Below are 27,229 nucleotides of genomic sequence, written 5' to 3'. Positions count from 1 at the left end.
TTTCCCAATTGTGTGGGAATGGAACCCTCCACTAGAGTGGGGCCCGAAGCCTCGTGGAAGTACAGGAAATGAATGTCAGCCCTTCCTCCAGACCGGCTTCTTTTACAACCAGTGCCCTCCCTCCAGGAGAATTTGTATGCAAATGGCCACCTCGCTAAGAGTCTCTATTTTTGCTTCTTAAAAATTGGCCTCCAATTGTTTAAAGCACTCCAGCCAGCCCTTAAAGACCCAGAAAAGCAGGGGTTTAGACTCCCCATGTCTTTACCACAATGCTCTGGAGGAAATGCTCCAACGTTTCCCCGAAGCTGTGACTCTGGAAATAAAAATGTATGCTATTTGGCTAGAGGAGATTGAAAGTTTACCTTCGCCGGGACAGCTTTTCTAGGCTGGAATTGGGACCACGTCTCTATTTTTCATTATTCAGAAATTTGCTGTAACAAGCGTCAAGGTAATTTTTAAAAAATATGCATGTACATATCTCCTTCTGATCTGGGCTGATCCAGATCATAACAGAATACTGCCCTTTCTGTGCTCTCAGGGGTACAGTATTTGTAACCAGTGCCTTCGTGGCATTTTGAGTAAGAGTTGACCTTAAAAAAAATAAAAATAAAAATCTCCGTTTTAGTGAACCCGAACTCTGAGCAGCTAGCTTTTCTGCTGGAGGACTCTGAAGGTATTTGTCAATTTACTTTTTTGAAAGGCCTGTGGAAAAGGTAACGCATTCAACCCTTGGGAACTCAAAACTGCTGGCAGTCCTGGACAGGGAGGTTTGCATATCTGCCTGAACTTGCTGGCCGGTTTCTCAGACGTCCATTTATAACAGTTCTAACAAGATAGAATCTGCCTTTGAATATCTGTAAATACAGGTAAAGATCACAACCCGGCTCTCATAATGGTCCAGGGCTGAACAGACAGATCCCCGTGTTTGATTAATATTTATGTTGCCGGATTCCTTTAGAGAAAGGGAGATAAAACACCGGTCACGTGTGTGTGTGCTTCGGGGGCCCCATCCTAGGTCCCTGCCGTTTCTTTAGAAGGATGTACGTTTGGGGATTTGGGGAGACAAGGTGTGTGTTTGGGGGTAATTGTTCAGGCTCTGCCTGGAAGATAGGGACGTGTGGTTGGCTGACTTAATGGCTGTTACACGAGGAGGAGGAGGAGGCCAACTTATCTTTTTTCTTTATTTTGATAGTTCAACAGTGGTAAAAATGAGCGGTGATTTCTCCCTCTCGTTTTGGGGTAAGGCTGGGGCGGAGTGGTAAAAGCCCCCCTTCCCTCTTCTCTCATTCCTTGGAAGGCACTCACCTTTGTGTCCCCGTGGCAGGGTGGGCTGCCTCGCGGGTGTGTTGTTCTGAGCCGTACATGACAAGCCTGCAGGGCACAGGTGACTTGCCGCGCTTTGTTGCGGAGCCGTGTGTGGGAGATTTGCTTGGGGATGGGGGACTGTGTCAGCTGCATCCTGTTGAAATAAATGCCGGTGGAAATGGTCGTCAGTGGGACCCCAGGGAGGCCTCCTTTGGAGGTGTGGATAAGCATCTTCCGTTTTATGACTTTGAGAAATCTAGATGTTTTTACTGGATTTTCTAGAAGCGTGGCCTCTCAGAGCAGCACCTGAGCCCCGGCGACACCTTCGATCAGTATTTGTTGTGGCAGGAGCAGGAGGGGCCGCCTGGTGTGGAAGCACCGGTTGGAGATGTGGGCATGCACGGCGCTGCCCGTCTCAAATGTGTTTGTTCCTAAACGGCCCGGGGCAAACCAGCTCATCATGTCTTCGCTATCGCTATCGAATGGGGATAGGCAATTGTGTTCGCTCCTGCCGCCGTCCAGGTGCCAGAGCAAACCCTTCCCTGGCAGTGGAGTCATTGCTGATTTCAAAGACATAAACGAGTATAGGCTGTCATTGTTCAGCTCCCGGGGGGGTGGGCAGCGTGACTGGTTTGCAAAAGGGCGAGGAGTCACATAGCTACTCGGGTAGCATGTCATGTTCAAGGTAAGGGGAAAAGATAGGGGGCTTGGGGCGGGAGGGCGCTGATAAGGAGGAGGACTTGAATTTTCAATTTAGTGACCTAATACCAATAGGAAATGCTTCTCCCCCATTCCCATTCATTTTAGGGGCCTGGCCCCCCAGCTCTTTGGGGACTGCCATGTAACTCAGAACCCTAACACCGACTGGGCTTGCTGTTGCCCTTGACCTGAACATACCAAGAAAGGTATCTTTCCTGGCATTTGGTGTCTGGCTCCAGAAAGAGAGGACTTGGGCAGGGGGAGTGCAGATCCAACACCGGCTGGGTTGGGGAGGAATGCATACAGCAGGCAGCCTTTAAGTGCACAGTCTTGCTCGTCGCAGGTGAGGAAGCAACTCCCATACAGACGGGCGAGGACATTGTTTCGCTTTCGCCGCCGCCTGCCTTTCGAAGCTAACAGCCACTGGCATCTGTGCCCACAGAGTACACAGCTGGCGCTCGGAAACGGTCCCTTCACTGGGGAAGGAGAGGCCCTAAGTGTCCTGCTGGGGCTCCGTCTTCCTGTTTTGTTGTTTTTCTTTCCGAGAGGCTTGGATTCCTTTTTTCCAGCAAATGCTGAGTGACCTGAATTGGAGTTTTAATAGGAGTCACCTGTGGCAGGGACTCACCCCTGCGGTTCAGACTTGCTATTTAGAAAATACAGATGCTTGCTTTATGTGTTTCGTTGGTTCACCCCAGCAGGGCCGAGACCTCCGGCTTGCATTTTGGGGTGGGGGTGTGGGTGGGGGGTGGCCTTCTGCCTTCTCCACGGGGCACTTGAGGGAGCCCTTGTTCCCTGGCATCAGAGCTGGAGTGGGGTGAGGGCATGGCAGATCCCCGTAGCTGTGTCGGTGCAGGCACGGAGCCAGAGGCTGTCTGGTGTTCCTTAATTGAATACAGATCTCAGTCAGTTCCATGTGGGCATGCCAGAATGGGCAGGGAGGGCAGGGAGGGTCCTCCTTCCCCCAGTTCGGGTCTTAGAAGCTCGGACCCCCCACCTGAGTGGCCTCCAGGCCTGTCCCCACACCCAGCCTGCGTGGTTTGCAAAAAAGGAAGAGAGGTGGGCGCCATGATCGTGCGACGCCCATGTAAACACTGTTTGTATGAACTGGGTCTTCTCTCTTTTGTTAGTGGCAGCTCGTTAATTAACCAGCACATTAGTGCAGCCTTCTTGGACACATGCATGTATTTGGGGGGCAGAAGGTTGTTTTTCTCCTAAAACTCTGAATGGCACCGTTCAGGAAGTCCAGGTAGCTGCCACCTCTTCTCTCGGTGCCCCTTCCCACCCCCTCTCCCCAGCCTCCCCCTTAACCCCAGTGATGGGGCTCCTAGTCGGGTGGAGGACAGACGCGTTAAACGCAGCTAAATAAATCATGTTTACGCTTGGCGTTCTTGGGAGTGAAGAATCTGTTGGCTGTTTTTACTTCCTTATTTCTCAGCATTTGCTTCCTACCTGTTTTTGAGCTCATGCCCAGAAATAGTAGTTTTGTCAAATGAGGGTATAATGCCAGCCAGTCTCTCTCGCTGCCAAGGAAGCTGCTGGATTTTGCAAAACAGAGTGACGTTTTTTTTAGTGACACTGATCCCCCCCCCCCCCCCCAAAAGAAATTAGGATGTAGAATAAGGGTATGAAAATGCACGTAGGGAAGAAAAAAAATCCCCCCCTCCAGCCGCCCCCGAGGCTGAGGGACGCGCAGGGAGCCGGCTGGGAGACAGGTCTCACTTCTGTCGCACTTGGCAGCTCCGGGGCAGGAGGCAGCACAGACCGGGAGAGGCCGCAGCTGCCTCGGCTGAGAGCTGAGTCAGGTTCCTCGCTCTCAGCCCCGAGACTTCATTTGCTCTGCCATCTTGGATGATGTGGCGCAAAGATGTTTGTTTTCTTAGTTCAGGTTGGTCTTGTGTCTGTGTCGTTTCCGAGGCCTCCTGCTTGGTGCTTGCAGGATTCTTTCTCTGAGGTTACAGTCGATCCTGGTCCCAGCCCGGCTTGGGGGCCTGTTGGGATCCAGCCGCGTGATCATTGTTTATATACAGAACAGCCAGGGAGGCGGCCCTTTCTCTGCCTTTTATCCACCACACTGTTTTGGGGTATCTGAAAAAGTCATTGCCCTGGTGGGGTGCTGGGCAGAGAATTACAACCCAGGGAGCCTGCAGGTTAGAAAAACTTTTTTTTAAGGTTTCAAAAAAATAAATAAATAAATGGCAAATACAGGTGGGGGGGGGGGAGGGCGGGTGCTCCTGCCAGGAGGCCAGCCTGACTTCTCCGGAGTCTGTGCAGGGAGCAGCCGGCCTCTGGGGTGAGTTCAGTCTGAGGCCCAGCACACCAGCTCTGTTTCAAAAACACCAAGGAAACCAGGGCAGCGGGACCAGCGCCGGGGTGCTGCGATCCCCCCAGTTCCTACGGGGAGCGCTCGGCGGTGAAATGCTGTCTCCACAGAGGACCCTGCTACGGTCCCTTTAATTACACCAAAGAGCGGTGTGACGCGCAGCTGAAGGCAAACCTCTGCGGCCGTGGCGGGCGCGGGGCAGACTGAGTCGGAAGGAGCAGCGTTACCAGTGCTGGCCTGCTAGCCATCTTCAGTGCATTCATCCCGCCAAGTCTTCATTTTTACAAATTTTGTTGTTGCACACACTGTACGTCACCGTTGGTGCGTGAGGAGATGAAAATGGATTTCGCGTCAGAAAATAAGCAGGGACGTGCCTGCCGGGCTGCTCCCTCGGAAGGCAATGTGGGACGTTCATCGTCAGACGCTACCTGTGCAGAAAGGCAGGCTGGCGATACGTGGCTGAAACGCCACCCGCATTCAGGAAACGCGGCCAGAGGAGCTACTCTGCTGGGGGTAATTACAGGCCTCCAGGCAGTGGCATTCCAGACGTGGCGTGGCAACCCAGTGAGGCCACGGAAAGATGTTCTTACGTGATTGAGCCTCCATATTGTGTCTATTAGTAAAAGGTAAAAAGAAATGAAAAGGAAACAAAACGTCAACAGCAAAATCCAGGGAGAGTTTGTGTGTGTGTGCGTGTGTGTGTGTGTGTGTGTGTGTGTGTGTGTGTTTATTGTAGGAGACCAATTGCATAGAACTCTACTAACTGCAACTAAAAACAAGACATCTATTTAAACTATAACAGGGTCCCCCGTTTGACAATTTTTTCTTTTTTCACCTTCTACTAACCGAGGGAAAATTCTGTTCACCTACAAGGAGCCCTGCTGGCCCTGGGGTTGCAGGCTCCCCGCCTGCCCAGTACAACGTCATGGTCTGATCTTAAAACGGGGGTGAGGCCGACATTCCTCCCATCCCCCCCGCCCCCCTGCACCTGGGATTGTCATCCCTTTTCCTGGCTGTCACCTCCTTGCTGGGCGCTGTGTTTCTCGGGGTTCTTGTTGTTGGCGGGGATGCATCCTTTTCGCTGAATTCTCTGAGGTTCTCAGAGTTCGGGCTTCCTCCTCTGTGGACGCTCTCTGCGTGCAGGCGGCTGAGCCGAAGCAGCGGTGGCCTCTGTGGACCCGAGACCACAGCTTCCTGAGCTCCCCCCCCCCGTTTCAAACACGCCTATAGCGGACCCGCCCGACGGTTAGCGAGGGCCAGGGGTCAGCATTCCGAGGTCCTTCACTCCTCAGAGGCCAGGCCCTGTGGAAGCTGAGGGGAAAGAGAAATGTGTTGTCAGTTGGAATCATCTTCTGGTTCATTTCCCTTGTGTGACGTGAGACTTCACTCTTGACGATGGTCCCTGCCCTCTCCACACCCCCCCCTCGGCCTCCCCCTCCCTCCCGCTCACATACACACATGCAACTATGAGAGATGGGAGCATGCTGAAGGGATGTCTGGCCAAGCTGGTCATTGGGGTCTGGCCACTAAGTTCCATCTAAAAAGGGGCCATAGGTTCCTGACCCCACGTCCCAAATCCTTCATGGCTGGAACCCAAATGGCTTATCCAGCTTTTTACTTCAGTTTATAGGCTGTGCTGTTTGTCGGGGGGGGGGGGGGGTTGCGGGGGGCGGGGTGGGGCGCATTGGGAAGATGCGTGTAGTGTAGCGTTTGTGGGTCCTGAAGCAGCCGAAGAGGAGATGATCGGAGGAGCTTGGCTAAGCTGTTTTAGGGCAAAAGACGGAAGACGGACGCAGGTCAGGAGGCCGGGAGAAGGGGCAGTGCCTCTGCCAGGCTTTTGCTGGTGACATTCGGAGGATCTGTCACCTCTAGCTTGCCCTTGGCCTCTGTAGCTTCCTGGGGATGGGAACACACACTGTGCCCTGCCCACACTGCTGACACGTGCGTGTGTATGTGTGTGACATGTGTGTAATCTCTGTGTAACAGGTGAGCATGCACACAGTTTCCTGACGAGTGAAACACATGGTTTCACCTGTTGTCCCAGGCCTGCCCATTCCAGGATCGGGTCTATGGTTCCGGGGGCCCACCTGCTGAGGTCACCCCAGAGGACTCAGATCTGTTCCTGTGGGGGTCCCGAAGCCAGGGTGGAAGGCCTTGGCGTCCGGCTGGAGCAGGAGGAGTTCTGTTCATTGGCATTCCCAGTGGAGAGCCCCAGGGATTTCCCCGCGAGCCCGGCACGCACCAGGAGAGAGACGGAGCTCGTGTTTTCCCCGGAGGGTTGGCTCAGGCGGTCAGCTCCCTCCACTTCCCCCGAGTCGGTCCGGAGGAGGTTTGGACACAGCCTTCCTCCCAGCAGGCCCGAATTTGCTCGCTGCCACCTCGCTGGGCGGGGCCACAGAGGGACGGGGACTTGTGCTAAAACCCCACCGACCCTCGGCCCTCGGCTCGGGCTGCAGAAAGGGGACCTGCTGCTCCAGAGGACTCGGCGGCTGCATCTTGGGGAAGCTGGGGTTGGCAGCCACGGGCACCTGTGCTTTCGGGCCTGGTGCAGAGGTGGCCTGCACTCCTTCCCACCGTGAGGCGCAGCTGCGGGGAGGACATTGCCTGAGCCCCGGTGGGAGGAGGAAGGCGGGCTTGGTGGTGTTGGGGGCATATTGTTCTTGGCCGCGCCTCTCCCTTTCTGGGGTGCATGAAATGACAGCAGGCTGGGGAGCAAAAGTAGTGGAGGCGGTGACTCACCCTTGACAGATTCCAGAGTGCGGGGTGGGCGGGCGGGGAGGCACCCAGAGGAGGGGCCTGGCTCAGGTGCTGGGAGGGACGGGAAGGCAGGCATGGGGGTCTCCGGGTGGTCAGGTGGTCGCTGTGGAAGCCCTGCCCTCCCTCGGTGCCCCAGCCAGCCAGGCCCAGGGGGTGAGGGCAGCCCGTCAGCCCAGGCCACCGAAAGGGCTGTGTTTTCAACAGGCAGCCCGGGACCGGCTAAATGTGGATTTGAACCATGTTTTCATGTCTCCCATGGAACGGCCTGAAGGAAATCTTTAAACATAGCTGTGCAAACCCTGTGAACCCCATTTCCCCTTCCCATGGCTCCTCCTTTAAGGGACAGTTACACATGAACCCCCAAACCCCAACCCATGGCAGCCAGGGACCCAGAGACCGGTGATGGGCGCCTGATTTAGATAGAAGGAGAAGTTGGAAGTGGGGCTGGGGGAGCCTTAGCTCCCCACAGAGGACTTTTTGGTCCCCCAAACGCTTGGTGCCAGGAGCTGAGCCATGCAGTACCCTCTGGGCCTGCCTTCCCTCCCCCAACCCCGCCACCCCCCCCCCCCCCCCGGCTTACAGGTTTCCACGGTGACTTTTGCTGTTCACCGAAATGCTTGCATGCCCTGTCTGCTTTGTTTTATGATGAGGATATACATTTATAATGACGTGAAAAACAAGTCCCAGGCTTTGCTGGTTCCCAGACCTTGGCAATTAAAAACTAAGAAAAAGGTGAAATAATACCTGTAGAGGGAAGGAATTTATTATTTGAGGACCCCCTCCCACACACACACAGGACCCTTGCTGCCCTGAAATTGAGTAACAAAGATGCCTTAGGACCCTTCCTCTCTGTCCCTGCTGTCTCAGCCACAGCCCTGCCCCTACAGCCCCTCCCCCCAAACGGGCAAGGGAGACAGATGATGGGTTAGGGCTGGGACCTGTCTGGTGAGTACCTTCGCCGTCTCATTTGAGGTGGCACTCCGCTTCTTTCAAAGAGGAAATTGCCGAAATGGATGTCATTGGCCGCTAATTAGATGTATTTTAACCGCGGGGTCGTTTTGCCGGCTAATGCTGTTATTATGTGCTTCCATGTGAACACGCCGGAGCTGTTGAGCAGGGGCCGCGGCCGCGGAGGAGCCTTTCCTTGGTGTCAGCCGGTCCCCCCGGGTTGGCCCTGAGATGGCCACGCCGGGCCCCTCGCCGAAGTCTGAGTCCTTTTAGCTTCTTGACATGCACCCCTTTCCCCCTGGGACCACCTTCTTTATGTGTTTCGACCAGGGAGGTGCTGAGCTCTCCAGATTGGGGACCCCCAAATCACACCTCTCTCCCTCTAGCCGCGGTCACCGTCCTCCAGTCCCCGCCTAGAAGCAACAAATGACCACCCCAAACTGGCCGGCCTTGGGTTTTCAAGCCTGAGCTGGCTTCCCTCCCGCTTCTCTCTCTAGCAAAACCGGAAAAAGGGTCCTGATTTCCCGTCAGGTGGGGGGAGGTGGGCTGGAACTTGGATAATGATCCTTCAATGTGAGCAGCGCCTTTGACGTCCTGTGATTGCTCTCTCTCCCCGTGGCTGCCGGCCCCACCCCCTTAATACATAGCATTTTTATCATCCTTAAGACAAAGTAGCTGGCAAAATATTTAAGCGATCCGAAAGAAATGTTTTTATTTGCCCGCGTGCTAACTGGGTTATCTGCCTATCTTGTTTATGAAATTTGAGGCTGCCTTTCCTGCAGCCTGTTCCACTCTCACATCTTCCCCGGCTCCCATTTCCATATTTCTGCGTGCATGTTCTTTGTTAATCACTTGGCAAGCGCTTATTTGAATATTAAAAATTTCTTTAATCATCAAAGGCAGGAGCACAGTCTCATGAATATTCATATTTTTCCCCCTCCTCATTACCCTGCAGTAAAAGCCAAACAGCCATCAATCGCCCTCATTACAGGCTCTGGCGTTTTGATTGGCTGCCGGCTGCCCAGAGCTTTTTTATTTTTTTATTTTTTCCCTTCTCCTATGAGCTGTCTCTTACCTGCCAACGACCAAAAAAAAAAAAAAAAAAAAAAAAAAAAATCAACAATGCAAGAATAAATTTCTCTGGTTGAAAAGCAACTGCAAACTTGTCACACAGTCCTTGTGGCTGGCTGCTGCCAAAGCGGCCAGCAGCACTACATGGGCCCCTAAAAAAAACAAAAACAAAAACAAAAAAAACCCAGGAAAAAAAAAAGGGGTGGGGGGGGGGAGGAAAAAATAAATAAATAAATAAATGAAGAGGGAGAAACTTGAGCCTCAGCGATGAATATTTGTCAAGAGAGTTGACGTAAGTTTCATTTGCATAATGACTTTGTACTTCTGCATTAATAAAATTTGCATATGAAGCCATGTTAATTACTCCTGATCATGCTTTTTGCATTCATGCATAGTAATTTTCTCCGACTTGTGAGAATTAATGTCTTGGCATGGGGGGAGGGGCGCGGGATTGTCAGGTTTCCTTGCCAGTGGCCCTAGCTCGCAGGCGCTGGCTCCCTGTCTGTCTGTCTGTCTGTCTGTCGCCCTCCTGGGTCTGTGACTCATTTTTGCACTATCAGTAGGAGTTCTTGGCTTTAAAAAATGTATCCATGGAAAGGCACCGGTAGGGAGAAAAATATACATCTGCACAGTGTAGTCCAGAGCCCGTCTCCTGGCTGGGATCTGTCACCCTCCCACCCACGTGGGAGGGTCGCCCGAGGATTCAGCCTTGGGAAAGGCTCCATTCCCCTCAAAACCGGCCCCGCGTTCCCAGGAGGGTTTTTGTGTCTCCACGCGCTGGTGGGTGGGTGTGTGTGCGCGCGTGTGCGCGTCGGGGATGTGCGCGTGTGCGAGGAACGAAGCCGCACCATCTGCAGGGCCCCTCCTGAAGGGAGAGCGGGTTACACCCCCCCCTCGGAACGATGCATTAAAAATTACCTTACACCCTGATGGGGAGCTTAAGAAACGTTCTGGGGTTTGTGCTTGGGCATTTTCGTGCCTCTTCGTGCAGACGCACAGAGTGAGTTGCCGATGCCCCTGGGCCGTGTGGTGCTGGGCACCCAGCCTCGGTTTCCTCATCGGTGAGGGGGGGGGAGGGTCACGCTACTGACGTCCTCGGGCGGCTGCTGGGCTTAAATGAGATGATATATGTATTCACTGTTTATTTCTCTTTCCCTAATGAAAGTGAGCTTCCACGGTAAGCAGGCCAGCCAGCCAGGGGTTTATTTTTAAGCCGCCTGGATCCCGGTAAAGCCGGGATGGCGTCTCGGCGTCCCTCTGCCACATACCACCGCACACGTGCGTCTGGTCCGGATCCAGCGGGGAACCCGCCGAGACCTCCAAAGAATTTTTTTTTTGCAGGAGTTTCCTGCAGGGATCCCTAGGGTGCCTTTCCATGGGGAGGGGGGGGGGGAGAGTTCCAGAAAGGAAAATAAATAAATGAATGAAGAAATGAATGGATGCATAATATAAACGAACAGGGTGACCAGTTATTGCGTGTTCACTAGAAGCTCTGTTCCGGCCAGGCATGTCCGGACTGTCCTTTAAAGGAGGGAGTCTGAGAAGTGACTCACCCAGGAAATGGCAGAGGAGAGAGAAATGGCAGAGGTGAGATCAGAACCCAGGTCTCAGGCTCCCAGGCAGCATCTCTCTGAGCTCCCGGCTTCCCGTGCACGTGTCAGCCTCTGGTCACAGGGTCTGAGTGCTCTGTCAGGGGTTCTGGGTCCCTTGGCTGCACTTTATTTTTTTTAAAAATATGTTTTCTATTGATTTTTAGAGAGAGAGGAAGGGAGAGAGATTGAGAGATAGAAACATCGACGAGAGAGAAACATCATGGATCGGCGGCTTCCTGCATGCCCCGTCCTGGGGCCCGAGCCCGACACCGGGGCACGTGCCCCAACCGGGAATCAAACTGTGACCTCCTGGTCCACTGGTCAATGCTCAACCACTGAGCCACACTGGCCGGGTGCTGGCTGCACCTTTGAAGGCAGACACGCTTTCCTTGAGAAGGAACCAGAGCTGGGAGGTGGCCTGGGATGGGCAACGAAGCCAGAGACAGTTGGCCTTTAGAAGAAAATGGAGATAAGATTTATAGAACAAAAAATTCACCATTTTAACCCTTTCAAGGGGTATGAGTCGTGGTTTTGAGTGTAGTCACCGTGTTGGGCAGCCATCACCACTATCTAATGCCAGAACCTTTTCATTCTCCCGAAAGCAACCCTGCCGTGACCCTCTCACGCCCCTCCCCGCCCCCTATCCAGCGCTCTCCCTGGATTTGCCTGTCCTGGACTCTCCCCACACGTGCGATCATACAGTAGGCGGCTCCTTTCAGCACCTTGGGCTTCTGCCCCAGCTTCAGGCCAGGACTTCTGGAGCCGCACCCTTGGGCAGGCTTACACTGTTCCAGTGGTGACCAGCCCCGCGCCCCCCGCCCGCCCTCCCAAGCAGGGGTTCTCTGCAGGCAGGTCAGGATTGGGAGCCCCTCGCCTTGCTGGCCCCTGCCCTGGCTCGGGGGAGCCCGCCTCCACCTAGGAGCAGGTGGACTTGGCTAGGGGAGATTCCTAATGAGGTGCTGAGGCCCCCCAGGGGCAGCCCAGCCCCCACCCCCTGAGTGAGGATGGCTGGACCCTTCCTGACTCGGGCCTGAGCCTGACCTTCCCAGAAGGAGAGAGTGTGGCTGGACTGTCCTGTGGTCCTTCCTTCCAACCACGGAGGCCCAGGTTCTGCTTGTTCCGCCTTGGGCAGTGCCACCAGCCCTGGGAAATGCCGTGGCCTCACCCAGAACCTGGGGACCCACCCACGTTTGCTCCTTTGCAACCTCTGATGGCCTGGCTGAGCCCACAGACCCTCCAGCTCCCCTTCCCCCCACAGCCCCTCCCTTTCAGGATCCAGGGCCGCCCCATCACTCCACCCCACTGCAGGGCACCTCCAGGCTTCAGAGCCGCAACTGGGTTCGGGTTCCCAACCTCCCTGAGCCTCCGCCTCCCCTTGGGACGGGGATGATCTTCCCTGCTGAGCCGGTGGCTGTGGTCGGTGTTTCGCTCAAAGCTGCTGTCACAGCCACGGGTGGTGCAGAGCCGCCCTGGGTCTGTTGGCAAGGCCTCCGTAGTGGATGGGTTCTCAGGCCAGGACTGGCCGGGGCAGGCTTCTAGGAGGGGGCAGGTGGCACTGGCCTCAAGTGCCGACCCTCCCTGGGGCCTGTCTGGAATCTGGGGCATTGCCTTCTGCTCGGCGTCTGTGTCTGGAACTGCGTATGGGGCCCTCGCCACACCCTTCCTGGGCCTTGAGCTCAGAAGCATCCCGGGGCCCTGGGCGTAGCCGAGTGGGAGGTCTTCCGTGGCCCAGAGGGCCCAGGTGGCTGGGGTTAGCTCTGACCTCCTGGCGGGACATTGGCAGGTCTTCTGAAATGCCCCGATGCCCCTCCAGTCCTGGGTTACAGACAAAGCACCCCGGTTCCGCAGCCAGGCAACCAGGCTGCTGGTGTGTACAGCTTTCTGGGGCCACGTCATCAGTTTCCTGGTCTGTGCAATGGGTATCGTATGCCTCACCCCAGGGCATGTTGGGAAACTCACGGGCGGTGAACACTGGCTCCTGGCTCGCAGCGGGTTTGCAGGGCCCTGTGGCTCTCTGGATGGAGGATCCCGCGTGGGGCCGTGGCGTGGGCAGACGCCCCCCCTGCAGACCTGCGTGGGGCGGTGAGCAGCGTCGGGCGGCCTCCCTGGCAGAGCCGGCCCAGGGCCCAGCTGCCTGTCGTGTTGTTGACGTTTTCTTTTTGTCTCTCTGATGCTTCCCCGCTCAATTATTCACCCAGGGAATTTGGGCTTCTTCACTTGTGGTTTTGGCAAGGGCTTCACACAAATGTTTTGCCCTGGTGGTCTCTTAGCCATTTAAGATAAACGGCCAAATCAAATGCAGGCCGTGCCGGGGAGCTGAGGCGAGGCAGGCCCCTGGCCCTGCGTCGTGGCCATCGGACCAGGGAGGCGTGAGGAGGGGTGCTGGGCAGTGCCAGGGTTCTCTTGGGGGTGTTCAAAGCCTCTGAAAGGCCTGGGGGCGTGGGTCGCTGAGGAGGGCCTCGGGCTGCAGGGCGGCACCAGCTGGCCGTTCTCCAGGCTGGAGGCTAACCGGCGCCCGGCGCTCCGAGGTGGACTGGGGGAGGCCGGGCCTGTCCAGACAGCCATCCGATAGAGCAAGCGGTGGCCTGGAGTTTCCCAGGGTGGGTGGTGGCCCAGATTTTTGGGAACAGATGCCCAATGGTGCCCGCTCCCCAGCACTTCAGAAGCCCCCCTCCCATAGGAGGACCTACCTGGGAGTGGGCACCCTGACAGCTCCCTGCATTAGGCCCTCGGGGAGGGGAGCCTGGCCCTAAGACAGCCCAACCTGGCAGCTGTGGAAGTAGCACCCCCAGGCCCCTGCCTGTGCCCCGGTGGTCTTCCCTGCGGGGCCTGGCACCCTGGGAGGGCGGCCTGCAGCCCTCTGCCCCGGGCCCCTGTTTGCACCCCGAGCCCCGTGTACAGTCCAGGGCCCGACTGACCAGTCTTTTCTATTGTTTTTTCTCCAGGGCCGTGCAGGCCTGCCCAGCTGCCCGCGATGGCCCCCATAGCTGCCTCCTCCTCCCACCCTCACACATCCGTGATCACCTCACCTCTGCGCGCCCTGGGCGCTCTGCCGCCCTGCTTCCCCCTGCCGTGCTGCAGCGCGCGCCCGGTCTCGGGTGACGGGACTCAGGGTGAGGGGCACACGGAGGCTCCTTTTGGATGTCAGTGTCAGTTGTCAGGTAACAGACGCCGCGGTGGGGGGGCGGGCTCCCGGGGGTGGTGGGGTGCACCCTGGCAGAGCTAGCAGCTGCCTCTCCCAGGTGGGCCGGGGCAAGGTGGGGACCCAGGGGGGCCGTGCAGCCCCTGCCCCAAAAGGCATTTTCGGGGGGGCTCCAGGGGGAGGGGTGAAGGATGCCGACAGAACTGAGCACCAGTGCCTGGTCCCCATGGGTCAGGAGGTCCCCACGCCTCCGCCCATTCTGAGAGTCTCCCAGAATGCACCCCAGCCTCCAAATTCCATCTTGTTGGGCTGTTTAGCTAAAGCTTAATTGGATAACGCTTAACATCTGAGGTTTTCTTCTGCCCTCGCCACTGCCACCCCCTCCCCGCCCCAGCCACTGCCCCACTCCAGACATGGCCAGGAGAAGATTCCGTGGTGGTTATCTGTGTACATTGCCAAGCCGTCCAAAACGCGTTTCTCTTTGTGAGAATGTGTTGCCCATTAACTTTGAGGGGAAAAAATACTTTAAAGGAGCCTTTCAGGGGGATTTCAGGGGGGTCTTAGGGGGCTGGGGCAGGGCCATGTGTTTACTGAAGGGCTGAGCACCTACTGTGCGCCTGGCTTTCGGTTGACGAGGCTGCCCATTTTACAGCTGGGCACACAGGGGCAGTGAGGTGGTGACTCAACCTGGCCACCATTACAACCACCAACCCCCTCCCCACCCCCAGTCCCCAAACAGAAGGCCACCTCCTTTTCTGGCCTGGGCCCTGGTGTGTGCGCCGTGTGCCTCTCGGGCTGTGTGCGGCTTCTCGGCCGCCTGCCTGGTGTGCAGCACATCGCAGCCGCGGGAGCCAGGATGCCGACACACCCCAGGTGGTGGGCGCACCTGCTGTCCGGTTTCCAGGCGGGAGAGGAGAGGGTGGGCGCAGAGCGGGGACACATGCAGGATTTCTCTTGACGTGGGTGGTGGGAGGAAGATGATTTTATTGGGCAGGGTTTGCTTTTAGTTGAAGCTGTTCCCAGGGAGGGTCCCTGCTGGAGCCCCATCTCTGTGGAGGGCCACAGGCAGCCCAGCTCCAGGGTCAAGTGCTCGCTGGGCCTTGCTGCTGGCGAGGTAGCCTTCGCAGCATCCCCTCTGACACATGGTGGCATCATAGGGACTGGGTTATGCCTTGATCGCACCAAGAAGAATCGCCTGGGTGGGGTTCGCATAGAAGTCACGCAGGCCTGGTGTCCAGGGTGACTGGGGCTCCTGTCCCAGCCCGTAGGTCTGTGCTCTGGTCCCTGCTCGCTGAGCGCCGGTGCCTGCGCTGTCTGGGCGGCTGCCCTGCTCTCATGGCTTCCTGTAATGAGTGCTGCGGGCCCTGCAGCCACTGCGGGGTAGGGGTGGGGCGAGCTCTCAGAGCTCAGCCCAATGCTTATGACTGGACTCCGTCAAGTTCTGTGGTGCAGACACACCATCTTCCTGCGCTCAGGGCTCTGCTTAACCCTCTGTTGGCTCCAGCTCTTCCCAGAAGCAGCTGTGCTGTGTGTGTGTTCCATCCCCATTGTGCAGACGGGGAAGTAAAGCCTCGGGCAGGGTGGCTGGGCCAAGGTTGGGGACCTGGAATTTGTCAGCAGGATGCCTCCTGACAAGGCTACCCTCTGCCTACTGAGTCACATGCCTCTGCCTACATCCGGGGGATGTTCCTCACACACCTGCTCGCAGCCGCGGTGCCACCTGCTTCCTTGTAAGGGCTGTGCATAGAGGGCCTACTGTTTGCTGCCTTGTTCTAGGCACTTTGTGTGCATTCTTGAGTTTTATCCTCACAGCAGCCTTAGGTAGGTTCACTCCCCACTTTACAGATGAGAGAATGAGGCTCAGAGACATTGAGGGCTCACAGCTCGCATTCATTCATTCATTCACTCATTCATTTACGCATCCATTCCTCCACAAAACGCCATTTCTTGGGCACCTAGTTTGTAGACACTGTGCAACCCAGGCGGAATTAGGCGAGGGGTCCCTGCCCTCCCGCTGCTTGTAGTCTGGCGGTGGTGGGAGGAGCAGGAAGGGGACTGTACATCCCTTTAAAGGGGATGGAGGAGCAGAGGTGGGATTTGGTCCTGGGCTGCTCAGCCAGCACCTGTTCCATCTTTGGCATTGCCTCCTCAGTGTGAGGCCTTCTCGGGCTTTATAGCTCAATGCTATGAGGACTCAGAGACCGGAGCAGCCCCCAGAGTTGATGGCAGTGGGGTGTCTGTGCCTGGGGTCCCTGGGACCGCTCCTCCTGACCCCAGGGGCCCGCTCTCAGCCTCCAGCGCTCCACCCCGATTCCCAGCACTGTCCCCTTTCATCGCCGGGTCCCCATGAATCAGCTGCGCCAGGTCGCACCACCGTATTTTCCGATGAATTTCAACCTGCAAATATCCCGTTCCTGTGGTGTTTGTCCCTCTGTAGCTTCTGCCCCGGGCACCCGGCTGTTTGCTTCAGTGTGTTTAGTGCCTGTTTAATTAGCAGCTGCAATGGAGTCATTACATTCCCAGCTCCCCGTCAGGAGGAGGCCGGCCTCTGTGCAGGGGGGAAGGGGCCGCCGGCCGCACTCTGTCTTGTCCCTTTCCGGATCTGGATGCACTGAACCTCTCTCTTCAAATTAATACGGAAAACCCCGGTGTAACCACGTTTCGTGCAGGTTAACTGCCTGCCGGGGAACACGCTCGCAGCTCTTTATGGAAGGGTGTGATTTCGTGGGGGAGAAGACCACACAGGCATGGTGCTATGTGCCTCTCGGGCTGGTGGCACCCACAAGCCCCGCCTCCCAGGACCCCAACCCAGACCCCTTTCTGGTGGTCAGGGTCGGGGAAGGGACTTCTCTGACCCCTGCGCGTCCGTTGCTCTTTGACTCGCTGAGATAACGGGCAGCCGAGTCCAGGCGTTCCTAGAAATGAAGATTTTCCTGAGAAATTCCACGTAGGGACTTCCCCAGGCCTCCTGTGGAGTCCAGAGGTTCAGGCTGTGGTCCTGGCCCTTCCTGTACCTGGCTGGTGACCTTGAACAAGTGACCCCTGCCCCCCCCCCCACTCTGAGCCTCATTTTTCCCTTCTAAAAATATATATATATATGTACACATACATACATATACAGGGTGCCCCCCAAAATGTACACAGACTTGAAGAGCTGATAGCTCAGTTTTGAAAATGAAATGTATTTGAATAAACACGGCCTTTATAATGGTTCAAAGTGTGTGTATACATTGTTGGGGGACACCCTATATAGCTGTGATATTCATGTTACAGTTAGAAACGGGGCTCCTTATATGGATCTCTGAAGTGGGTCATTTAGTCCTTTCAGTTACAGTTACTGTGGCTGGCTGGGCCTGGGGCTTGGGGCGCGTGCCCTGGAGGCGTCTACGATTCAGAGGCAGACACGAGAGTGTGTCAGACGCTGGGTGAAGGCCGCTCTGTGCCGCATGGCGGTGTGACCTTGGAGAGTGTGACCTTGGAGAGTGTGACCTTGGGGAAGTCATTTCCTGCCCCTTTCCTCCGTTTCCCCACCTGCAACATGGGGGCGGTGCAGGCTCCGAAGGACTGTTTGGAGCACTGCATGAGGCCATAGGTCAGGAGTGGAGAGCTGTGCCCCGTGCCGAACGAACCCTGTAGACATCGAGACTCACGCGTGAGCAGATGGGCTTCAGAACACGGCGTCGTCCGTGTCTGGCACCGCGTGGTGGACTCTTCCTTCAAGCCGGACCCCGAGGCGGCGTTCTGAACGGCAGATCCCCCACCAGCCTTGGGAGGCAGAGAAGGAAGCGAGAGCCTTGGCTGCGTATCTAAAAGCCGCCAATGGTCAGCAGCCACCCTGATTAATACATGAGTTTGGTGGAGCTCAAGGGCGCATGCAGGACGACACAGGACCCCAGCTCGGGGAAGTGGGAGTGTTCGGGTTTAATGGAAGGAGTCGGCTGCTGTCACTGGTATCTGCTGAAATCACAGGGCCGTCCTGTAAAGTTAAATTCAATTTACTTTTCTGCCGAGAGCCTGCTTGCTGTGCTGTGTAACCAGGTGGGGGTTTCTTGGCTTGGGTTAAAGGGACAATAAAGATAAAAGAAGACCTGTAAGTAAATAGGAGGGTTTGACCATCGTTCCCCCTCCTTCTGCTATATCCCAGTGTTCATTTGCGTTGGTTTTTAAAACCGGGCCGTCCAATGGGACGCCGTGGACTGGACCACCCTCACTGTGGAAGCTTGGTGCAATTAATACAGTCTGTCTGGAAAGGGGCCTTATTTCTGGAAGCTTTATGTTAATGATATGGTCTGTGCTTTGCACATTTCATCCCAGAACAGGGAGCGAGCTGCAGTTGCGCTCTGGACTGGGTTTGATTAACACCGGAGGATCCGTGGGCAGCCACGGGGCGCTGCAGGCCGAGGTGCAGCGCCCGCCAGGCCAGCGCCGGCGCACTGCCTCGACCCGTGCAGGGGCGCCGAGGTGCCCCAGTGGGGTGTGAGAGCCTCCATGGAGACTCTGGAGGGAGGGGTGAGTATGGGGTGAAGAAGAGAAGTGAGTGTGGGTGAGCGTGTGTGGACGGAAGCACTCCGAGGGGGGCAGGTTCGAGACATGTTCTTGTAGAGAACTTTGCAGAGTCGCGTTGGTAGATGGGGCCTGGTTGGCCGGCCAGGTCTCAGGGCCGGTGGGGGCTGGCTCACTGTAGAGGAAGGGCTCTCAGGGGAGTTATTAAACATTTAGAGCCATTCGCACACCTTGTGATGTCTGCACCGCCCAAAGGGCCGCGGGTCCGGCAGATGCCACCCAGCGGGGACTTCTGCACGCCAGGCCCTGGATTCTGCTGCGGTGTCTGTCCACTTCTGAGATCACACCAGCGCTGACCACCGGCCTTGAGCGCCCACCATTGGAGAATGTGCTGGGAGAAGCCGTGGAGAGCCGCACGGCCCCCAGGGTGGAGGGAGCCCCCTCTCCAGGCTGGTGGAGGTGGCCCAGAGCCCCAGGGCATGGGTGAACCCCAGAAAGTCCCCTGTCTGGCTGCCTGAAGTCACTTCTCCAGCACCAGTGGGGGCTGAGGTTGCTGGGGAGCGGGGAGAGGGGTGGGGGAGGGGTTGAGGCTGCCCAGCGGGGGGGCGGGGGGCGGGGGCACCTACCAGTGTGACTGTCCTTAGATAAAAGGGCTCCCAGCGACGACATCCAGACGGAGACCTGCAGCCAGGCCAGATTCCACGCGCCTCTGCGAGCCGGCCCCGCAGACCCTCTGAGAGCGGAGCTAAATCAAAGAGTTCTGCTCAAATCCGTCCAAGATGTTGCTGCTTTTCCTGCTCTGACAGGAGAGGCATTGGAAGTGCAGTTTCTTTCCTTTTTTTTTTTTTTTTTATAGCTGTCTTAAAAAGGAGTTTGGCTGTTTAGCACAGCTGGTGCTCATTACATTATGCACTGGCAATAAAATAGCATGTGTAATTAATTTTTAATGCAGCCTGGATGCAGCGCTTTAAAGCAGTGAGTGGATGTGAATAGCCGGCACTGGCCACCGACACCAGAGATCTCAGAGCGAGGCCCCCCCCTCCTCCCCCCCCCCCCTGTTCCGCAGCTTGAAAGGGCGCCCGAAAGAGGCGGGGGCGGCCGGCGCCCTCCGCGTGGAGCCCAGTGGCCCAGGGCCGGGCTCACCTTGGTGGCCTGAGGCTTGTATGAAGCTTTAACGATGTAGGATTGGGGGGTCCCGGAGGGGTCATCTCATCCAACCCCTCATTATCTAGACGGGGAAACAGAGAGCGGGGAAGCGGCCACACGCCGTGTGTGGCTGAGCTGAGCTGGAGCACACCCCTCAGGCTCTGCCCACTGGACAGCACTGCCTCGCGGAGTTCATTTTGAAGACGGAGGAGTCTCACCGTCCCGCTGAGGCTGCGGGACGCGTGCCGCTGGCCTGGGCAGCAGATAGGTAGCGTTTGCCTTGAGGAGCCTCACGTGCTTAGCCTCTGGGACGCTCGGCCTGGCCGTGGGCGGTTGGAACACGCTTCCATGCGTCTCCGGTGCGAGGCGTTCTGTGGCCGCCCCATCTCCTCGCAGGGCTCGCGGCGCGGATTCCCGTGGGACAGGAAAGGCCACGGCGGACACGTGTTGGCAGAAGGGCCGCAGCTGTCACGGGAAGCTCCAGCGAAGGGGCCGAGCTTGGTTCTTATTCTCCAGGGCACGGCGTGACCCTGTGACCTTGGCCAGCCACGGCCTTCCTTCACGCCTCAGTTTCTTACCTGGGAAGTGAGCTCTCCCTGCTCATCATCCCTGCACGGGGGGGCCCGCTGACCGGCCCGCCAGCGTGGGACGGCCACAGCCGATCACCAGCACGAGGGGCAGCAGAGGCGAAGGGAGGGGTGAGGGGCAGGAAGGAGGAGGCTGGTGTTGAAAAGCCTCGAGTGCCGCGTGCTCCAGGCTGACGTGGCCGCCATCTCTCTGACAGTCTCCTGTCAGGGACGGGGAGGGGGGCCCACGGCCGTCAGTGCTCCTGTGGGTGGCAGCTGTAGTCAGCCGTGCCCGAGGCACCTCATCCTCATGGCACCCCCTACGAAGAAGCCCCGCACCACCTTATGCTCATGAGTTTACTGGAGCTCAGAGAGGCCGACCAAGTGCCCCGGGTCACACAGCACACGAGTTTCAGAACTGAGACGGGGACTCAGGCCTGCCTGGCCCTGGCGTCATGCTCACAGCTGTCCCCTCCGGTTGGGCTGCACGGTGGCTCAGAGGCGGGCAACGGCAATGCGCCTGCCCTGGGAAACCGGACCCCATTCAGAAATGGGCCTGGGGGCGTCCCCCAGGTCTGCCTTCATCACCAGCTGTCCTGGTGCCCAATCCTGGGCCAGACGCAGGGGTCGGAAATGAGCTGAGTGGGGCCCTTCCCTTGAGGAGGTCCCGGTGGTGGGGGCTGCACAGCAGACATGAGATGCACGTCCCATGATGCCGTGCTTGACTGAAGACAGATGGGAGGACTGGGCTTGGGATCTGGGAGGAGTCGGGGTGCACGGAGTTTCCTGCTGGGGAAGATGAGGCTGGGGCGGGGGCAGGCTTCTTCCAGTGTGGGGGGCAGTGACAGAGATGGGTGTGGGCGTCTTCTAGGAGGGGTGCCGCTGACCTGACCAGCTTCCACTGGCCCTGGATGGCCCCCCCGGCGGGGAGGGGGGGGGCGGTCCGAGTTGTCAGCGGCTTAAGGGGACACCGAGTAACTGACCCTCAGACCATCTGAGGGAGTTTTGATGTTGAAGAAGTGGGCTGGGGTTTGGGAAGAGATTTTCTCATCACATCGCCCTCCAATTGGGTTTCTGGGGTCTGGCTGGGAGGCAGGGACTCGGCGCTGGCCCCGCTCCGGCCTTCACCAGGTCCACACGTGTCCCGGTCACTGCCTTCCCAGTGCTGGGTGGCCCCAGGGGACACGGGTGGACGGTGAAGACCCGGAAAGGTCACGGTCGTGTCCTCCAGGGAAAGCAGGACAAGCTTACAGATCTGTTCGTGCCCCTTCACTTGTGTGCACCGCCCCCCGGAAACAGTCTCCCTTCACTTGAGAGAAGCCGCTGCCGTCGCCCCTAAAGCTTGAGGTGCCTGTCTCCTTTGGTGGGGGAACAAAATGTACTTGTCCTTTCAAACCCGAGGGTCGGGAAGGGCGGAGAGGCTGTGTGCTGTGCATATTTCACCATCAAACCCAAGTAGTCTAAACCATGAAATATCGTTTATCCAAACATAATCAAGGCTGGCCAATTTCATCCAAAAAGCAGCGGGAAGGAACCTTCGGTGGGCAGGGGCCCCGCTGTGTGGGGTTCCACGTGCAGCCCGCCTTACACCTGAGGCGGATACAAGCTGCCCGTCACTTGAGTCCCCTCCTTGGGAGTTATTTAATAACCAAGAGCCGGGGGGTGGTGTGTGACCACGGTGTGTGGTCGGTGGGGGTGGAAGCATCAACCATGATTTCCTCTCCCACCAGGTTTCTTCTTACTCTTGGCAGTGAAGCCACCAGGTCACGGACGGGCCACTATTTCTGTGCCCCCATTGTGCGTCACTATTTCTGTGCCCCCACTATGTGCCACTATTTCTGTGGCCCCACTGTGTGTCAGGCCTTCTGCGGGGGCCTTTGCAGACATTTAAGCTTCCCAGCAGCTTCTCTCTTAGGAAGGTAATCTTGTACAGTTCACAGGTGAGAAGGCCAGAGAGGTGATGTGACTTGCCTGAAATGGCACAGCTCGTAGATGGCAGAGGTGGGATTTGAACTCGGATCTCTTTGGCTCTGGGGGCCACAGCCTGCTCCTCCCCTGGCTTTCTGGCTCACAGGCTGCCCTCCCACTGGCCTGCCTGGCTGGGTGAGTGGGAGCAGCCGAGAGAGAGGAACGAGCTAGTGGATTACAGAGCTGTGCCAGCTGGCTGTGACCGGATAGAAAGAAGGCCTGCATTTTATGATTTCAGCGAAAAGGATCCGAGGGCTGGGACTTTTCAAAGGAGGTTAATGCAAAAATGGAGTCACTAGCTGCAGAGACAGGGACAGTTGGAATCGTTTCATAAATCTGGACATTTTACATTATTGCCTTTGTTAATAAGAGGTGAGGCATGGCCGGTGGGAGGAGCCGAATTTAACCAGTTCTTGCCGACTAGGGCTCCCTTTTTTCCCAACTCCTTGCACTTTATTAACAAGCACCTCCTTTATTCTCAGTTTCATAGTAAAAGGAGCCATTGCTTGAAGGCCCACTGTGTGCCACAGCCTCTGTACGCGCCATCTCCATGATTCTCGTGGTGGTACGAGGGTATGCCGCTGGAATTGTTTCCATAGTGTGGTCAACCACACAGAACAGAAAACTGGCCATTTTAGCCACTTTTCGGTGTACATACTCATTGTTCTGGTCCCGTCACCACCATCCATCTCCAGAACCATTTATCATCACAAATGGAAACTGCCCCCCTTAAGCTTGAACTACCCCCCCCCCCCAAAAAAAAACACCCACAACCACCATCTACTTTCTGTCTCCATGAGTTTGACTCCTGGGCCCCTGGTAGAAGTGGAACCACACAGTGTTCGTCCTTTGGTGCCTGGCTGTCTCACCCAGCGCGTCCTCCTGGTCCGGTCCATCCATGTTGTCGTGTGTGACAGGCTCTCCTTCCTTTTTGAGGCTGAGTAACATTCCACTCTGCGGATGGACCACGTCTGTTTGTCCGTTCGTCCTGTGATGGAGACTTGGCTGCTTCTGCCTTTTGGTGGTTGTGGGTGATGCTGCTGTGAACGCATGCACACAGTGGTTCGGGACCCTCTTTCCGCTCTTCGGGGTTTATACCCAGGAGAGAAATTGCTGGATCCATGGCCATTCTATGTGTCACCCTTTGGGGAACTGCCCCCCCCCCGCCTCCCCCCCCCCCCCCCCCGCTGCCTTTCACCATGGCCACACCATATTCCATTCTCACCAGCAGTGCCAAGGGGCCCAGTTTGTCCACATCCTCGCCTGACCGTGGAGTTTGCTCTCAAGGACCCTGAGTCAGGGATGTGGACAACAATTGGCCCAAGGTAAGCGGTTAATACACCGGAGAGTCTAGAATAGAACCAGCTTCCCCTGGACTTCAGGCTCGGTGCCTGTAGCCACTGTCCTGGGCACCTCCTTTGGTACCTTCTGTTTGAGGGTCTCTGACCCCATGGCGGCCCTGTCCCCAGCATGACTGGTTCTCTGCAATCAGCCAAACATCTCTCTAGCCTGAGTGTCTGGGGAAGAAAATTTTGCAAGTGGACAATTCCCATTTTCTTCTCTGCTGTGTCCGCAGGGCGTTGGTTTGGGTTTGGTTGAGCAGAGCCATGAACCTGGGAGCGAGGGAGAGCTGGCTGGCCCCGGGGCACGCCCCAGCCCTCTCTGGGCCTCATCCCACGGCCTTCCCTCCCTGGAGGGGCTGTGGGGGGACCAAGAGCGCCTTCCTGGGTCTTGGGCTGTGATGGGTGCTCAGGTTCGTTGTTGAAGGGGACAGGGAGGGTTCTCTGGGGCTGGGACTTCTCCCGGTTGCTCTGTGTTGCTCCCTAGCGCTGTTCTGGCAAATGACCCCGGCTTCAAATAATAGAAATGTTCTGTCTCTCAGTTCTGGAGGCCACAAGTGCAGACCCCAGGTGTGGGCAGCGCCGGCTCCTCCTGCAGGCTCCGGGCAGGACCTCTCCCTGCCCCTCCCAGCTCCTGGCGCCCCGGTGGCCCTGGGCTGTGGCCGCTTCTCTCCAGTCTCTGCCTCTGCGGTCCTGTGTCCTCCTCCTTGGGGTCCCTCTTCTCCTCTCCTGGACAATTAAAATGAAAAGGACAACTGTCCTGCCTGGCTGGTGTGGCTCAGTGGCTGAGCGTCGACCTATGAACCAGGAGGTCACAGGTTCGATTCCCCGTCAGGGCACGTGCCCCGGGTTGCGGCTTGGTCCCCAGTAGGGAGTGTACAGGAGGCAGCCGATCAATGATTCTCTTCTTTGATGTTTCTATCTCTCTCGCCCTCTCCCTTCTGCTCTGAAATCAGTAACAATATATTTAATATAAAATAAAAGGACAACACTCCTTGGGTTTAACGTCCACCCGGATACTCTGGGGTGATCTCACGCCGGACCCTGGACTTAAGTTCATCTGCAGCGGCCGCTTTTCCAGAGAAGGTCAGAGTCACGGAGTGGAGACATTCGGTTATGGGCATTTCATTTCGGGGACACCCTTCTGCCCATGGCATCCTCCGTGCTGGGCTGAAGGCCCTTGCAGGGCAGCAACCCCAGTTGGGTGTTCTCGTGAACCCCTGAGCCTGGGACAGTTTCCGGCATCTGGGGGCGCCCCAGGTGTGTGCTGGGTTGCACCTGGAGATGGTTACACATGTTCCCTCCCCCAGGAGCCCTGTGTTTCTCAGGTGCTGCTGCCTCTCGGAACACCCAGACCCCATGGTTCACGGAAGGTGGTGTGGCCCCCAGTCCTGCCCTGTGCCAAGTCAGAGCACGATTATTAATAGAGAGTGGGGTGGCTTTAAAAAAAAAGCCTGCGATGATTATTGTGAGAAAAAATTAGCAGAGTTGAGTAGGAGCTAAAAATAGCTGGACACATACTTGCCTATAATCTTTTTTTTTTTTTTTTCAAGAAAATGTAATTATTTTTGTAAACCGACTCTGAGAAGCCAGGAGTATTTTTAGTTTGCATCTTCCAAGATGTTGTGCATCTTTTCAGGAAGAGCAGCCTGGGGCCCCTGGAGTGTGATGCCGCGTCAGGCTCACAGGCCTGTGGAGCCGATGGGGGAGGGTCAGGAGGATGGTCCGCGAGCACCCTGGCCGTGGCCTCCGGGGGATGTCCCGGCCACCCCTGGTCAGGTGGCTGGTCAGGTGGGAGGACTGTAGTCGCTTCAGCTCAGGAGCCAGGAGGCCTGGGGTCTCCCCCGGGGGAAGCTGGCCCGGCCATCCCGCTATGAGCCGGGTCTGCGTAGACCTGTATGAAACAACCCAGATTTGAGGGAAACATTCCATGGCTTTTTCACTGGGAGCCAAGCATTGCCTCATGTAATTTTCTCCCTGGTTTTTCCCATTGCCTCTGCCAGGGGCCTTGGGTCTGGCACAGACCCCATAATGAAAGGCCCCGTGTGTTTGTGTGTTTATATGTTGAGTATATGTATTTGTGCGTTCATGCATACATGTGTATATATGTGTGTTTGCATGTGGGTATAGGTGATGTGTTTATAAGTGAGTATGTGTTTGTGTGCATATGCATATATGTTTATGTGCGTGAGCATGTGTGTGTAGGTGTATGCATGTGTATGCCTATGCACGTGTGTGATTGCATGTGTGTATATATGATGTGTATTTTTGTTTGCATGTGCATATATGAGTGTGCATATGCGTATAGGTGTGTGCGTATGTTTGTGTGTCCTGCCGTGTGTGTATGTGTATATTTGTGTACATATGTATACATATGCCCCCGTGTGCGTGCACACGTATGTGTGTGGTGGGGGGGGAGCCCCCACAGCTGGTGCTTAAGGCAGACGCCCTTCGGTGACTTTTCTCCCGGAACTTGGCAGTTCCTCCTGCGCTGCAGTGGGCGCCGTGGCGCTTCCGGGCCCAGGCCCGAGGCCTCGGAGGGTGCTTCTCTCTCTGGGGATGAATTTGTTTTCTCAGGACTTCCTGGGGGAGACCTGCCCCCGCCACCCGCCCGCCTCATAGGCCAGTCCTGTGGGTCATCCTCCCCAGGACTGTGTGCCGGGGAAACGCCAGCTTCGGAGACGGATAGCCGGGTCACATCCTGCCCCGGACATTATGAGCTCTTTGGCCTTGAGGGACCTTATCTTCATCGGCCTCAGTTTCCTCGTCTGTAGATGAGGACGGCAGCGACTAGGTGGGATGGGCAGCAATGATAACTGGGCACTTTACTAAACGCGGGCTTCGTTCTCCACATCCCCCGCCCCAAGCCTGTGAGGAAGGCACCATCGGCCTCATTTTGCAGGTGTGGAAACTGAGGCAGTCTGCACGGAGAGCCCGAAGCTCTGCTCTGTTATACTGAGAACCGGCCCTGTCCGTTGCGCCGCCTTCAGCAGCGGCTGGCATCGGAAAGGTGGGGAAGAGTGGCAAGTAGCAATATAATATTTTCATTGTTGTTATAATAATAATTGTTATTATCAGGATCATCATCATGGCCGTTTCCCGGGTGAGGTATGTCCGGTCCACGCGGCTCTCCCTGCTGTGCTGAGGGCCACCCTGTGACAGCTCTGGTGTCTGCCGTGTTCATCCTTGGGATCGGACAGGCCTCCGACCAGCATCCTTCACCCCCTCTGCCCCGTCTTCCCTCCTGCCTTTGGGTCTGTGTGCGTTTGAGGTCTCACATAGCCTTTCTCTTCTCATTGAGATAATGAACACGGTATTTCCAGAACCGCTGCACTGAAAGTCAGGTGCAAAGTGATGGTTTTCATTTCTCTCTCTCTCTCTCTCTCCCTCCTCTCTCTTTCTCTCTCTCCTCTCCCCCCCCCCCTTAATATGCACCTCTTTACGGAGGGATTGGCTGAAAGCAAACAGCTAATAACCTGTGGATTTATGGAGCCAGCGCGAGCAGGCTTAATAAGCTTGTATACCTGGAACCAGCATTCTGCCCCTTTAAGTTGAAACTCCAACTTGCTTGGTATTTTACGGTGCCTGGTTTCATTTATGCTGGAGCCAGACTTACTATGTGAGAGCCGTCCGCATGCTGGAATTAGTCTTAAGCTTGCTTCTGTGGCGTTGCCAAATTCCATGTTTGTGTTTTATTTAGAATTCTTTTCACGGCCAGCCGATTCTGTTCCGGCACACACAGGCGCTGTTGCGCCCCATGGAGAAAATAAGCAAGCTTGCGTTTTCTTTGGCAGGGGCCGCGGCCACAATAGACTGCGGTCTCCGAAACATTTTTTAAAAGCTATTTTAACCCATAACAGATGCATAAA

The 27,229-nt window shown here is 56.5% G+C and overlaps 1 protein-coding gene across 3 annotated transcripts in view; it reads left to right on the top strand.

The window, feature by feature from the left end:
- The window catches only part of BCL11B (BCL11 transcription factor B), a gene marked incomplete at both ends in the record, with an annotated part of 88,429 nt that overhangs the window by 25,238 nt on the left and 35,962 nt on the right, over nt 1-27,229 (top strand). The window contains one exon of one of the 3 annotated variants that reach the window (XM_081090598.1): nt 13,641-13,856. The exons of the other annotated variants lie outside the window; for them this stretch is intronic. Coding sequence (XP_080946724.1) covers nt 13,641-13,856 — 216 coding nt within the window. The remainder of the gene's footprint in view (nt 1-13,640; nt 13,857-27,229) is intronic. 3 annotated transcript variants of the gene reach the window in all.

This window comes from Myotis nattereri, assembly GCF_964212035.1.
Source record: "Myotis nattereri genome assembly, chromosome: 1".
Classification (NCBI taxonomy): domain Eukaryota; kingdom Metazoa; phylum Chordata; class Mammalia; order Chiroptera; family Vespertilionidae; genus Myotis; species Myotis nattereri.
Note: the sequence above shows the minus strand (reverse complement) of the source record. Positions and strands in the feature narration are given on the sequence as shown.